The 15,542-nt window shown below is 40.5% G+C and overlaps 1 protein-coding gene across 2 annotated transcripts in view; it reads right to left on the reverse strand.

Moving 5' to 3' along the window:
- Positions 1 to 6,205: 6,205 nt before the first annotated feature.
- LOC128700939 (zinc finger protein 84-like) overlaps positions 6,206 to 15,542 on the reverse strand; it is a 50,708-nt gene continuing 41,371 nt past the window's right edge. For both annotated transcript variants that reach the window (XM_053794427.2, XM_053794428.2), the window contains one exon: positions 6,206 to 13,688. In XM_053794427.2, coding sequence (XP_053650402.2) covers positions 11,621 to 12,733 — 1,113 coding nt within the window. In that variant the 5' untranslated portion in view covers positions 12,734 to 13,688 and the 3' untranslated portion in view covers positions 6,206 to 11,620. The remainder of the gene's footprint in view (positions 13,689 to 15,542) is intronic.

A 15,542-nucleotide genomic window follows, 5' to 3' on the forward strand; every position in this document is an offset into this window, starting at 1 on the left:
TAAGGATGAGAGCACTTAGTGTTGTGGTAGGGTTTCACCTCAGGTATGGAGCTAATGTTAAAATTGTGAAAATGATGTATCATGCTTATAGTATTAGATCATTTATTGGTTATGCTGCTCCACAACTTGCTCTTGTGTCTGCTGGAAGCTTTGAGGGCTGGAAAAACTGCAGAACGAATCAATGAGGATCATTTTAGGATGCCCTCGTACTGCCGAAATTTTAAACATGCAAAAAGAACTTGATATTCCAAGCATCAGAGATCGTGTTACTGAAAGAAATATCCTAATTGGGGTTAATATGCTCAGGCAAGCCCATTCAAAACCCTGCACAGAAATACTCCAAACTTTCCTCAGCACTGGTGAACACCCCTCCTCGAGCTTACCTGGAGAGATTTCCGGGGGACAACGCTCCCGCGGCCCAGTCTGTGACCAGGCCTCCTGGTGGATCAGAGCCTGATCAACCAGGATGCTACTGCTGGCTTCACACAATCTAACGTACGAGCAACAGCCCAGCTGGTCAGATACTGACTTTAGGTGCTTGTCCAGTGCTTGCTTGAAGACAGCCAGGGGTCTATTGGTAATCTCCCTTATGTATACTGGGAGGCAGTTGAACAGTCTTGGGCCTCTGACGCTTATTGTATTGTCTCTTAACGTGCTAGTGACACCCCTGCTTTTCATTGGGGGGATATTGCATCGTCTGTCAAGTCTTTTGCTTTCGTTGTGAGTGATTTTTGCGTGAAGTTCGGTACTAGTCACTCTAGGATTTTCCAGGTGCATATAATCATGTATCTCTCCCGCCTGCGTTCCAGGGAATACAGGTTCGGGAACTTCAAGTGCTCCCAGTAACTGAGGTGTTTTATCTCCATTATGCGCGCCGTGAAGGTTCTCTGTACATTTTCCAGGTCAGCAATTTCACCTACCTTGAAAGGTGCTGTTAGTGTGCAGCAATATTCCAGCCTAGATAGAACAAGCGACCTGAAGAGTGTAATCATGGGCTTGGCATCCCAAGTTTTGAAAGTTCTCATTATCCATCCTGTCATTTTTCTAGCAGATGCGATTGATACAATGTTATGGTCCTTGAAGGCGAGATCCTCCGACATGATCATTCCCAGGTTGCTATCAGGTACCTTTAACAGATAAGGTGAAGGAAATCTCTGCCTTCTTAATCCCAGCAGGTCATTATCAATACACAGTAACCCAGTTCAGAATGAAAAATTTGCTGGCATCATTCCAGAAAATGATCCATCAGGTTATTAAGGGACTTGAAGGCACAGCCAATTACTTAGATGACATAGTGGTTGTGTCAGATACTTGGGACCAACACATGTTCAGGCTTAAGTCTCTCTTTGAGACTTTCCAGAGTTTGTACTTAACTGTTTATTTATCTGAGTCATCCTTTGGCCAATCTACTATTAACTTTTTAGGCCATGAAGTAGGTAGTGGCAAAGTGACACCTAAATTTGCTGAAATTCTTGCCATTAAAATTTATCCAGTACCTCAGAATAGGAAATCCCTCCAATGTTTTCTATGTATGGTAGGATTTCATAGAAGATTTTTGTAAGAATTTTGCAGATGTTGTAGCCCCTCTAACCTCTCTTACCAGTCACAAATTTCCCTTCAATACAAAAGCAAAAAGAATCCTTTGTACTGCACCCATTCTTCTGTCTCCAGATTTCTTAAAACCCTTTACATTAGATGTTGATGCTTGTGAGTCAGGGGTTGGGACCGTATTTCTGCAATCTGGGAATGATAGGTTGCAGCCTGTGGCTTATTACTTTGCCAAGTATCAGTCTCACCAGAGGGCCTACTCCACAATTGAAAAAGAAGCCCTTACTCTGATACTGGCATTGAAGCATTTTAACATCTACATGGGCCAGTCATCTCAAGTAGTTACAGTCTGCAGTGACCACAATCCCATGGTTTACATCCAGTCTGTGAAGAACTACAACACAAGACTCATGTGGTGGACTCTCTGGCTGCAACCTTACATATTATTATTATAATCAAAAAGAAGCGCTAAGCCACAAGGGCTATACAGCGCTGCAGGGTAGGGAAGGAAGCGAGGGTATTGGGCGGAAGGAAGGGGGAGGGATGATCAGTAGGTTACAGAAAACAGCAGGGCAGGGGATAGTGCGGGGGTAGAGGGTAGCAAGAGATTGAGGTAGAAAGGATTGAAGGTATCAGAGGTTGTGAAGTTAGTTGTTGTCAAAAAGACAATGAGAGAGTCCGGATGAAAGGTGGGTCCATCAGCGAGAAGGGAAGGTAAAGAGAGAGCAGCGGAGCAAAGACGACAACGGAGGTAAATTCTGCATGCTCGTTGATAAAGTGGGCAGTCTAACAGAATGTGGCTGACTGATAATGGAACCTGACAATTCTCACAGAGAGGAGCTGGACGCCTCTCCATGAGATATCCATGAGTAAGACGAGTATGGCCAATGCGAAGACGGGAGAGATTGAAGTTTGTTACCGAGCATAGTAGACCAACATTGTTGCCAACAGGTGTGAAGGTGGGAAGCTATTGCAGCAAAATAGTCCGTAAATGGGATACCTATATATGAAACTGGTAGGTCATATACTGCTGACCATGCAGCAGTGTCTGCCTGTTCATTGCCCTGTACGTCAACATGACCAGGAACCCAACAAAAAACAATATCTTTATGCTTGGTAAAGATGCGGCGTAGCCAAAGTTGGATACGGAGGACTAAGGGGTGAGGTGTATCAAATTTCTGTATAGCCTGTAAAGCACTAAGGGAGTCTGAGACAACCACAAATGATGACACAGGCATAAATGCAATGTGGATAAGTGCTGCAAGAATGGCATACAATTCAGCAGTAAAAAATACTAGCCGAAGATAGTAAATGCCCTCGTATGACACTGTCCGGAATAACTGCTGCGAATCCTACACCGTCAGAAAACTTAGAGCCATCTGTGTACACTGCAATGGCATGAGAATGGGAGTGGAAGTGGTCAAGAAAAAGAGAGCGGGAAGCGACCATAGACAGTTGGGCTTTCGAGCAAGGGAGAGAGAAAGAACAGACTCGAACAGCTGGAACTTCCCAGGAGGGTAGGGAAAAGTGAGATGCTACATGAACATAGAAAGGTGGTAATTGAAGAGAAGACAAGAACGAATGTAAGCGAAGAGAGAAGGGACGGGGTAAACAGGGGTGGCGAACAAATAAAGAATGTCTACTAATATCAGTGACCATTCTATAAATGGAAGGATTGCGGAGATCATGAGAGCGCATATAGTAGCGAAGGCAATGGGCATCATAGCGATCAGATAAGGATGGAACGTTCGCTTCTGCATAGAGGCTCTCAACAGGGGAAGAGCGAAAAGTACCAAGGCATAAACGTAATCCTTGGTGATGAATGGGGTTAAGGCTAGAGAGAGTAGCAGGAGATGCCGCTGAATAGATCTGGTCACCATAATCAAGTTTCGATAAAATGAGGGTGGAATGTAGGGGAAGGAGGGTTCGACGATCAGCTCCCCATGAAAGGTGAGCAAGGGTTTTAAGAAGGTTCAGCCGGCTGTGACAAGCTGCCTTCAGAGAGGTAATGTGAGGTTTCCAGGATAACCTACGATCAAAGAGGAGGCCCAGAAACTTGACTGTATCAGGTTCAGGGATACGGGAGCCATAGAGGTACAAAGGATGATCGGAGATGACAGAGCGTCTAGTGAAAGTAATTTGGTGGGTTTTAGTGCTGGAAAATTTAAACCCACGTGTGGTGGCCCAATTGGAAACACGGTCGACTGCATGTTGGAGAGAAACTGTAATGAGGTGACAGTCAGCGCCTGCACAGGCAATAGCGAAGTCATCAACATAGAGTGATGACCAAATATTTGATGGAAGACTAGAGGCCAAATCATTAATAGCAAGGAGAAAAAGTGTTGTGCTCAGAACACATCCCTGGGGGACACCTTCAGCTTGGATACAGTCCGGGGAGAGCACATTATAAACCCGAACACGGAAATGCCTGTCAGTTAAAAAGTTCTTAAGGAAGGATGGTAGATTGCCTCGAAGGCCTAAGGAGTGGGCTTGGGCTAAAATATTATACCTCCAAGTTGTGTCATATGCCTTCTCAAGGTCAAAAAATATGGCAATAACTGAGTGGTTATTCGCAAAGGCATTACGAACATACGTATCCAAGCGTAGTAAGGGGTCTATGGTAGAACGTCCCTTACGAAACCCATATTGACGAGTGGAGAGACTGTTGTGTCTCTAAATACCACACTAAACGTCTATTTACTAGGCGTTCCATTACTTTGCAAACTGCACTGGTAAGAGCAATGGGACGATAGTGGGAGGTTTCATGTCCCGTAGTGCCTGGTTTGTGGAAAGGGAGAACAATGGCGGATTTCCACAGCTGTGGAAGAACTCCTTGTGACCAAATAAGATTGTAAAGGCGTAATAGGACTGCAAGGGCTGACTGATGTAAATGTTGTAGCATACGAATATGAATGTCGTCGGGCCCAGCTGCCGATGATCGACAAGCTGAGAGTGTTGCCTCCAGTTCTTGAAGTGTAAAAGGCACATTATACTGTTCTTCTCTGAGAGAAGAAAAGTCCAAGGGTGCTAACTCTCTGGCAGACTTTGAGGAAAGAAATGAGGGGCATAGATGGAGTCCCTGAGAAATACGGACCAGATGATTGCCAATTTCAATGGTAACATCTAGTGGGTTTGCTATATCAACACCGGCAACCCGCAGAACAGGAGCCGGGTCAGGAGAATATTTACCACTCAGTTTTCGTACTTTTTTCCAGACTGCACTCATAGAGGAAGCAGAGGTGATGGTGGAGACATAATCTCGCCAGCAAGTGCGTTTAGCATCACGGATGACACGGCGAGCGATCGCACGCTTCTGTTTAAAATCAAGGAGTCTCTCTGTGGTTCTATTGTACCGGTACCTGCCCCATGCAGCGCGTTTCAAATGTACTGCACGAGCACAAGCAGGAGACCACCAAGGCATGCATTTCTGAGAATGCCTGCCCGAAGTTTGGGGTATAGAATGAGAAGCTGCGGTGAAAACGGAGGACGAGAAGAGGTGTAAAAGCTCATCGATGGAGGACGAAGAAGGAACCTCTTTAAAAACAGTTAGGTGTGAGTAAAGGTTCCAATTTGCCCGGTTAAATTGCCAGCGTGGGGTGCGAAGAGGTGGCGAATATGAAGGGGAAGTAAGAATGATTGGGAAATGATCACTGTCATGTAAGTCCGGGAGAACAGACCAAGTGAAGTCTAATGCGGCGGAGGAAGAGCAGACTGAGAGATCGATGCAAGAGAGAGTATGAGTCCGAGGATCAAAATGGGTGTGAGTACCTGTATTTAAAACATGGAGGGGGTGGGTGGCAAGAAAAGCCTCTAACTGAATTCCACGGGAATCACAGTGAGACCCCCCCCAGAGGAAATGGTGGGCATTAAAATCACCAAGTAACAGAATCGGTGGCGGTAATGACGAAACAAGGAAGGCAATATCCGGAATAGATAATGCCCGAGAAGGAGAGAGATATAAAGAACAGAGCGTATACCACCTATGTAAGTGGATAAAAATAGTCCGTAAATGGAATACCTCTATATGAAACTGGAAGGTCATGTACTGCTGACCGTGCAGCAGTGTCTGCCTGTTCATTGCCCTGTATGTCAACATAACCAGGGACAACCGGTCCTAAGTCGAAATGGATGTGTTGAACCTTACTACTGAATATCAACATCACATTTTTGTAATGACTTTATTTTATTGTTTTATTTTGGTATTTAATTTTTTTTTTTTTTTTTACTTTTTATGCTGTTAGTACTGTATTTTATACTGTAAGGTTTAGGATAAACACTGTGTACAACACAAACACTTGTTTATTTCCCAGAAATTTGGCATACAAAACAAGGTCGTAAGTCGAATGGTCGTATGTCAAGCAGGTCGTAAGTCAGATGGTAGGTGTATATCGCAGGTACGTGCGGACATCTTCACTGGCTTTGTAAACAATGGCACACTGGCTGGTACACGGAGTGAGTGGCAAGGCGCCTGCTCAGGCCATACAGACACATTTGGGACGAAAGCCCTTGGCCGAGTTATTTGGCGTTAGCTAAGCCAATATTTTTATACCAAAGCAAGCCATTAGCCGATTTTGCCGTTAGCCAAAGCCGCCGTTAGTCGAGGGTCCATTGTATAACTGACAACTTGTTGCTCGAGTGGGTTGAATAAAAAACAAAGCAAGGTGCATCACTTAATTAGTTTCATTTTAAATTAGGGAAAAGGCCTTACAGTTGTTTAAAGCAGTGTTTAATAAGGAAGAAAGACCTGAAAAAGAGGGTATGGTTATCACAAGCTGCTTCCACAACTTTAAGTTACATAATATTAAGTTTTCTTGTGCAAGTGCTTCAGTTGATCATACAGTAGCAAGTAATTTCCCTGCTGAATTGCAGGAAATTATTTCTGAGGGTGGCTATGAGCCACATCAAGTGTTTAATGCTGATGAGACAAATGTTTCATTGAAGAAAATGCCAACAAGAACTTATATCAGTCAGCAAGAGAAAAGTACACTGGGCTTCAAGATAGCAAAGGATCACTTCACCTTGTTCCTTTGCAGTAATGCATCAGTTGATTTCAAGTGTAAGCCATGGTTATTTACCACTCTAAGAATCCTTGTGCTCTGAAAGGTGTATATAAAAACACCTTACCAGTAATTTGGAGGTCAAACCAGTTAGCATGGAGGACAGGAAATATTTATTGACTGATTTAAGCATCACTTTATTCCTGAAGTCAAGTTTCACCTGCACAGCAATAACCTTACAATCAAGACTCTCTTCATTCTTGATAATTCCCGTACTCATCCACAAGCTTTGCTGGATGTGATCCCACATGTAAAAGTTGTATTTTTACCTCCAAATACAACATCTTTAATACAACCCCTGGATCAAGGAGTGAAACTACACAAAAAAAAGTTATGAAAAAACTAGTTGCATTAAAGGACTCTGACTCCAACCTGGCATTACCAATTTTCTGGAATAAATTTAACATTGCAGATGCCATCAGCTATTCTAGAAGTGCCTGGAATGAAGTGCCCCAATCAACATTAAAAGCAGTCTGGGAAAAGTTATGGCCTTGTGTAATTAATTCTTTCACTGGATTTCCCTTGCTTGAGAGTCAGGTTCAGGCAATTTTGTTGAGCTGGGAAGGAGATAACCAGGTGATAGTTTTGAAGACATGAAGGAAGATGTGAATGAGCTCTTAGAAGATGATGATGATGATGAAGACAGGAGTCCAGAGGAAATGTTGGCAGAGCTCAATGCAAAGATACAAGGGAGCCACATAACAGAAGATGAAGAAGAACCTGAAGAAAAACAGTTAACATTGCAGCAGTTACATCAGCAGTTCCATGTTGCTGCTAAACAAGCAGACTTCTTCACTGAAGAGGACCCTGACAAATCTAGAAGCAGTGCTTTGAAATGGGGTCTAGACCAGATGATGATGCCTTACCATCAGCTGTATAATTTACTCAAGGGTAAAAAAGCCCAGAGATCCATTACAGAATTTATGCACACTCCAATATAACCATAGACTTTAGTACCAAAACTTCTACCATCCACTTCTGCCGACAACTAACACCCATCCACCTCAGCCCAGTAGGGTTAAACCCACTGTCTTCACAATCACTGACATGCACCAGCAACCACAATTTAAGGTAAGAAATGCTAATATTTCTGTCTTAAGCAGTAAAAACATATCACGACAATGAACTACAATTACATATTCACTTTTATTTTTGTAAAATTTGTTGGATTAAAGAAAAGTTGTTTGCCTTTTTGGGGGCTCCCAGGAACATAACCCTATTTTTTTCACAAGTTCTTCAGTTTATCTAACACAGCATTTTCAGGAACTTAACTATGTAATACAGGAAACCTTTCCTCAATAAAGATACCCAAGAGTTGCACGTGTCTAATTTATCAACGTGTCGGTTCTCTGAACCATTCATCTACAATACAATGGTCTACTGTATGAATAAAGATCTGAGAGTTTGACATAATGGTACAAGAAGTGTACTTTTATTAAATGTTTCATTGGGAAAAAGAGTGCATGAATGCAATAAGCAATAGTCCAAGATGGGATGGATAACAGCAAAGTGCAATTTTCGTTCATGTAAACACACAGGAAAACTGGGAGAGCAACACCTGAAGCTAACCCTGATTAAGTGAGACCTCTAATATTACACTCAAGTAAGTCATGTCTAGACTGTAAGGGTCAGTAAATTCTACATGTGGAGACAGGGAGGAGGTTGGTTACAGGATGGATTGTTAGGATCAGGTGCACCACAGACAGGGCATTCTGCCAATGACCTGTAAAATTTTGCTGGGTGGGCAAAGTGCCACAATTTCTACATGGTTATTTCTACACTGTTATTCCCTGGAGTGAAGGCAAGATAATATACACTTGGAAAATCCTAGAGGGATTAGTACCAAACTTGCACATGACAATCACACCCTATGAAAGCAAAAGACTCGGCAGAAAATGCAACATTCCCCCAATTAAAAGCAGGGGCTCCACAAGTACACTCAGAGACAACACAATAAGTATCCGGGGCCGATGATAGATCATCTGCCTCCCAGCATACATAAGGGGAATTACCAATAGACCCCTGCCTTCAGTAAGGCACTAGACAGGCACCTAAAGTCAGTACCTGACCAACCGGGCTATGGTTCATATGTCAGTTTGTGTGTGGCTAGCAGTAATAGCCTGGTTGATGAGACCCTGATCCACCATGAGGCGTAGTCTCAGTTTGAGCCACAGGGGCATTGACCCCAAAGGTAAATTGTACATTGTACTTGTAAGTGGTATTCTGCTAATATAAACAGATGATAGAAGTTCACATTTGTGGAGAAATTTTCTCCAGGAGGGGGGTATCAGCCCCTTCAGCCCTGAGGGGCCCAGCCCTCTCAGAAGGGGCAAGCATCTTGTTTACTGCTACAGCAAGTAATTGATCCCAGATGTAGTACAAGTATGTGACGTGGTCAAGCAGCCGACACTCCTTGCAGTCCAGTGTTGCAAAGTGTAGTTTAATAAAAGACAGTCCATCTCTTACCTTAGCAGGACAATTAAGGAAAATCCTGCTCCCACTATTATTACCATGGTAAAGATAGTGTACATTGTTGTCCAGCTTAAGACAGCAAGAATCAAACATTCTGCTTTGCTTCATGGAGGAAGTGGCAAGGAAGAAAAAGTACTAGGTCAGCTTTTCCTTTATGTGCAAGAGGCAATGACAGCGTGGGGCATTGTGAGGTCAGATTACTTTTGACTCTACTGAGAGTCACACTGACGCCAGGATAACCAACAAAGAACACTGATCCGTGCGTTAGTGTGAACAAAGTGTCTCACAAAACACAATAAACACTTACAGAGAAGTGTGATCAGCTTCTTCAGTGATAAGATTGTGAACAATAAAGACAAATCTTGTGGAGCATAGTGTACCAGTGTGCGTATTCCTAGATTATGGAAGACGTGGACATCCAAGGACACTTCAGCTTCTATCAAGTCACCAATATCTGTCGAAGGTGTGAAGAACACCATAGCTCACGCTACAAGAGCAAGGTGGGTTACTTATTTCTTGTAGTACGGGGGACTGCGCAGTCCTTGTGTCGCAAGGAGTTTGTAATCAACCTATAGTCGGCAGTGAGGTGAGGACTTTTGAGTCCACACAAGTACATAAGTCAGCCATCAGTGAATGAAATATGCTGACATAACACCCCCTAGGGGTAATTTATTGTTTACATAATATAATTCATTTCAGCCCGTTGAGAAGTGATCTTCGACAGCTTCTCAAGACCTCGTCTGCAGGGGCGGCTGTGCAGGCAATGAGCTGTCTTTCTAAGCTAAGTTTTCCCTATATTTAAACTATAAACTTAGCTGGTAAACCATTTCTCAACAACATTAGTCATAAGTTAACTTGGCTATAATACAAGATTAGTCTGTCCAGGGGCAGGTAGTACATAAGTGTCAACTTTAAGAATTGGAAGGTCATGGAGCTCTAGCAGCTCCATAATGTCTGCATCACACATTAGGAAACCATGTTAAATAATGGTACGTTGTAGTTCAGCTGCAAGAATTGAAATGTTTATGAATTGTAACAGCAGCATTGTCAATACTGGTAAGAAGAGAGAAGTTATGAGCTTGCCCAGCATTTTGCACTTTGACAACGTGCACACTACTCTTGTTGAGAACATTAAATACTTTTATCCAATACACAAATAACCCGCACATAGAAGAGAGGAGCTTATGATAACGTTTCAGTCTGGTTTGGACCATTTACAAAGTCACACTGACTTTGTAAATGGTTAAAGTTGGACCGAAGCATCATCATAAGCTCCTCTCTCCTATGTGCGGGTTATTTGTGTATCGTTCCAGTCACGGCACTGTGCCTTTTTTTATTACTTTTATTCAACATGGCCTTGCTGATACCATGGCCTAAAATTTCTCCGAAAAAGATATTTTTTGTTAGTGCTTCTGTTGTTTACTGTGTAATATGCTCCCATTACCTTCTGGCTTTCAAGTAGACCCAAAAAAAGCTTCCCTACCTTAACCCTTTCATTGTCGAGACCCCGGTTCACAAATTTGCTCTAAGTGTCAAAGAATTTAAAAAAAAAAAAACTTATGATAGAGAATCTTTTCCTGATGGTAATGAAAACAAAAATATGAAATTTAATGTAAAACTTACAGAATTACGTTCTCGCAAAGTCAGCGGTCTCAGTGATATTTACGCATCGGCAATTCTGCCCACTTTGAGCCCCATTTTTGGCCAATTCCTTTGTTACAGTTGACCAAACTCATAGCTATTTTGCTAGAACTACTCTTGTTCTATTGATTGAGTACAAGAAACTGCCCATTTACAGATTCCAACTACCCAATAAAGTGATTTGAAATTGGTAATTTTGCCAATTTCATACAAAATTCAAGAAAGGCCAATTTCAAAATAGGGTCCATAATTAACAATGCAAACATTTCTAGCACTAAAATGACATTTTCTCAGTTCATTAGTCACGTCTCCAGGGCCCTCTTATATTTTGCTTGCTTTCCATTTTGAACTTTTTTCACAAAAAATAGAATATTTACTGTTATGCAGACTACTGCATTATTGTAAAAATAGAATAACTAATATCAGCACATTTGTGAAAGCCTTGCAAACTCACCAGTTGATGTGTATTGGACACGTGACGTGATTTGTTTTCTCTTGAACATCGGCAAAAATTAAACACTTTTGCCACTTTGAGGTGAATTTCAAGGTACTTTAATTCTGCAAACTATTCAAAATCATATCAATTTCTGTAGTATATCTTCCATTCTATCAAGTGAGATCAAGAAAACGAGAATACAACCATAAATACCATATGAAAATACACAGGAACAACACAGTCAGTTTTTTCTCATTATGCACTGCAAGATGCAAGTTTTTTTTACTGCACATACTGACCACTGAGACCCATTCTCTCATATGTAGGCCTATCAGCTTTCTCTCACAAGATTGGAAGCCGCTAGAATTTTGGTGTAGTATTACAGGACTGACACTGACTTGCAAGCCATAATATTATGGGACCAACAGTGAAAGGGTTAATATCAGTGTTGGTAGTGGAAGAAATATTAGCGTATGGCACATGACACCCCCTCTGACAAGGTTTTCTCCCTAGTATGACTTCTCATGTGACTTTCTAAATTAAATCTTTTAGAAAAGTCTTTCAGACATTCTGAACATTGATATGGCTTCTCTCCAGTATGAGTTCTCATGTGTCTTACTAAGGTTGATTTTTCAGAAAAGTCTTTCAGACATTCTGAACACTGATATGGCTTTTCTCCAGTATGAGTTCTCATGTGACTCACTAAGATTGATTTCTGAGAAAAATCTTTCAGACATTCTGAACACTGATATGGCTTCTCTCCAGTATGAGTTCTCATGTGACTCACTAAATGTGATTTTTGAGAAAAGTCCTTCAGACATTCTGAACACTGATATGGCTTCTCTCCAGTATGAGTTCTCATGTGTTTTTCTAAACCATGTTTACTAAAAAAGTCTTTCAGACATTCTGAACACTGATGTGGCTTCTCTCCAGTATGAGTTTTCATGTGTCTTACTAAATGCGAGTTTTGAGAAAAGTCTTTCAAACATTCTGAACAGTGATATGGCTTTTCTCCAGTATGAGTTCTTGTGTGTCTTTCTAAATCTTTTTTCTCAGAAAAGTCTTTCAGACATTCTGAACATTGATATGGTTTCCTTCCAGTATGAGTTCGCATGTGTTTTTCTAAACCATGTTTATTAAAAAAGTCTTTCAGACATTCTGAACACTGATATTGCTTCTCGCCAGTATGAGTTCTCATGTGTCTTACTAAATATGGCTTTTGAGAAAAGTCTTTCTGACATTCTGAACACTGAAATGGCTTCTCTCCAGTATGAGTTCTCATGTGTCTTTCTAGACCATGTTTATTAACAAAGTCTTTCAGACATTCTGGACACTGATATGGCTTCTCTCCAGTATGAGTTCTCATATGTCTTTCTAAACCATGTTTACTAAAAAAGTCTTTTAGACACACTGAACACTGAAGTGTTTTTCTGCCTATGATAAACCTGGTCTGATGTCCACACTGAGGTTGTTGTGAAGATTGTCTGAGTGATGAGTGTGACTCTTGATATAAGTGATCTTCTACATGAACAACTGTACATTGTGTTGCCTCAACACACTTTTCAGGTATTTTAGACATAGTGAACAATAAGTTCTCACATATTTAAACTGTTTAACCAGGGGATATTTGAGAATATTTTATTATAGAAAAAACTAATATTCCTGTATTATTCTATTATTTTACATATAGCAAGCACTATACATGTATGGGTAATATTGTCTGAGGAATAGGAAGGATGACTCTAGCAGATATTTATGACACATTAACCTTTTGACACTGTTATCGGTACTCTATTAATACTAGTTACTGTCACTATTAACACTGTAATTAGTGTTGTCACTGTATTAACACTGTGGTTAATGTTGTCACTCTATTAACACTGTGGTTAGTGTTGTCACAATATATACATTATAGTATTTACAGAACTTAAAGGAATTTTCTGATACTGATGTTGGTATTACAAGTGCCACCTTCTTGTACCAGGATGACCTGCAATATTGACACTACAAGTACCACCTTTGCACCAGGATGACCTGCAGTATTCACACTACAAGTGCCACCTTCTTGTACCCAGATGACATGCAATATTGCCACTACAAGTGCCACCTTCTTGAACCAGGATGACCTGCAGTATTGGCACTACAGGTACCACCTTCTTGTACCTGGATGACCTGCAGTATTGACACAACAAGTACCACCTTTTTGTACCCAGATGACCTGCAGTATTTGCACTACAAGTGCCACCTACTTGTACCAGGATGACCTGCAGTGTTGACACTACAAGTGCCACCTTCTTGTACCAGGATGACCTGCAGTGACACTACAAGTGCCACCTTGTACCAGGATGACCTGCAGTATTGACACTACAAGTGCCACCTTCTTGTACCAGGATGACCTGCAGTACTGACACTACAAGTGCCACCTTCTTGTACCAGGATGACCTGCAGTATTGACATAACAAGTGCCACCTTCTAGTACCAAGATGACCTGCAGTATTGACACTACAAGTGCCAGCCTCTGGTATCAAGACGACCTGCAAAATAAAATTAAAATTTATGACCTTTTATTATAATCCAAATAATTCTAATTAACCCTTTCAGGGGTCGGTCCCATAATATTACGGCTTGAGAGCCAGTGTCGGTCCCGTAATACTACGCCAAAATTCTAGCTCTTTCAAATCTTGTGGAAGAAAGCCGGTAGGCCTACATATGAAAGAATGGGTCTGTATGGTTATTGTGTGCAGTATCAAAAAAATCCTGCAGCATGCAGTGAATAATGAAAAAAAAAAATCTGATCGTGTTTTTGGTTTAAAACAGCGACTTTGTGGTGTACTGTCATATGGTATTTATGGTTGTACAGTGGAACCTTGACTTACAAGTTTAATACGTTCTGTGACCTAGCTTATAACTCAATTTGCTTATATATCAAATCAATTTTCCTCATTTAAATTAACTGAATAGCCATTAATCCATTCCTTCACTCTAGAGGCAAGAAAAAATACTTGAATATGATGCTATTATCAACTACACAGCTTATTTATCTATCACAATTCATCTAATATGACATAATAAACAATATAAGTAACACAGAAACATGATACATACTCTAGAATAAAATAGGCCATAACATGGTGGAATAGGTAGTGGCGCAAGGGCCCGCCATTTCCTGTCCCACTTTGGCTATAGTATCTTCCCATGCTCTTATTGTAAGAGAAAATGGAGTACATGTATTTTTGAGGCTAACTGCAGTAGTTTTCTAAGGAAAACACTGAAACAATGTATTTATAAATAAGAAATATTGTATATAAAAACATAATAAATTATAATACACTACAGAATGTAAAGAAATATTAAACTGTTTATATAAAGTGTATATGTACTTATACACTTGGAGCAAAGATGGTGGAGGGGATGTTGAGGGTAGGGGAAGTTGAGGGTGTGGCGTATGATGTCAGTGGCCTTGTAAACCTCCAACAACAGCATTGTTTTGTTTAATCACTGACCATAACTGATACAGCTTTAGTATCTACATATCGTAGATGTAATAAGCTGGTATTGCCTGGCTAAGTCCATGGAAAATCATCGTCTTTTTGATGAGATTAAGACACATGTGCAACATCTGGGTATCTTTATTGCAGACGTTTCGCCATCCAGTGGCTTTATCAATACAAATTCTAGGACATAACTTGAAGACAGTAGAACTATGTTCTACTGTCATAGTTCTACTGTCTTCAAGTTATGTCCTAGAATTTGTATTGATAAAGCCACTGGATGGCGAAACGTCTGCAATAAAGATACCCAGATGTTGCACATGTGTCTTAATCTCATCTTGTCGGTATTATATACCATTCGTACACATCGTCTTTTTCTTCTCAGCACTGTCCTTTGCACTTATTTTCTTAGGACCCATGGTTAGAAAAAAGAAATTTGGCCAAATGACTGTAAAAAAATGCAAGCAAGCATGAGAGAACTGCTCCCACAGTGATGTAAACATGTGTACTGCTTACCGGATGTTTTGGCATCAGCTATGCCAACTAGCGGCAGCATTCTGAATTATTACATACGTATTATGTATTAATTATTATTATTATTACTATTATTATTATTAATTTAGGGAACTGAAGCTCTATCATTATTATAATTATTATTATTATAATCATTATTATTATTATTATTATTATTATTATTATTATTAATTTAGGGAACTGAAGCTTTATAATTATTATGATAATAATAATATTATTATTATTATTAATAGTTTAGGGAAATGGAGCACAGATCCAATTCCCTAGATCAAGAGCCCCTCACCAATGTCAAGATTCCTTGACACTGATATTAATAATAATAATAATTATTATAATAATTATTATTATTATAAAAATAATAAT

Source organism: Cherax quadricarinatus, unplaced genomic scaffold (genome assembly GCF_038502225.1).
Source record: "Cherax quadricarinatus isolate ZL_2023a unplaced genomic scaffold, ASM3850222v1 Contig386, whole genome shotgun sequence".
Lineage (NCBI taxonomy): Eukaryota > Metazoa > Arthropoda > Malacostraca > Decapoda > Parastacidae > Cherax > Cherax quadricarinatus.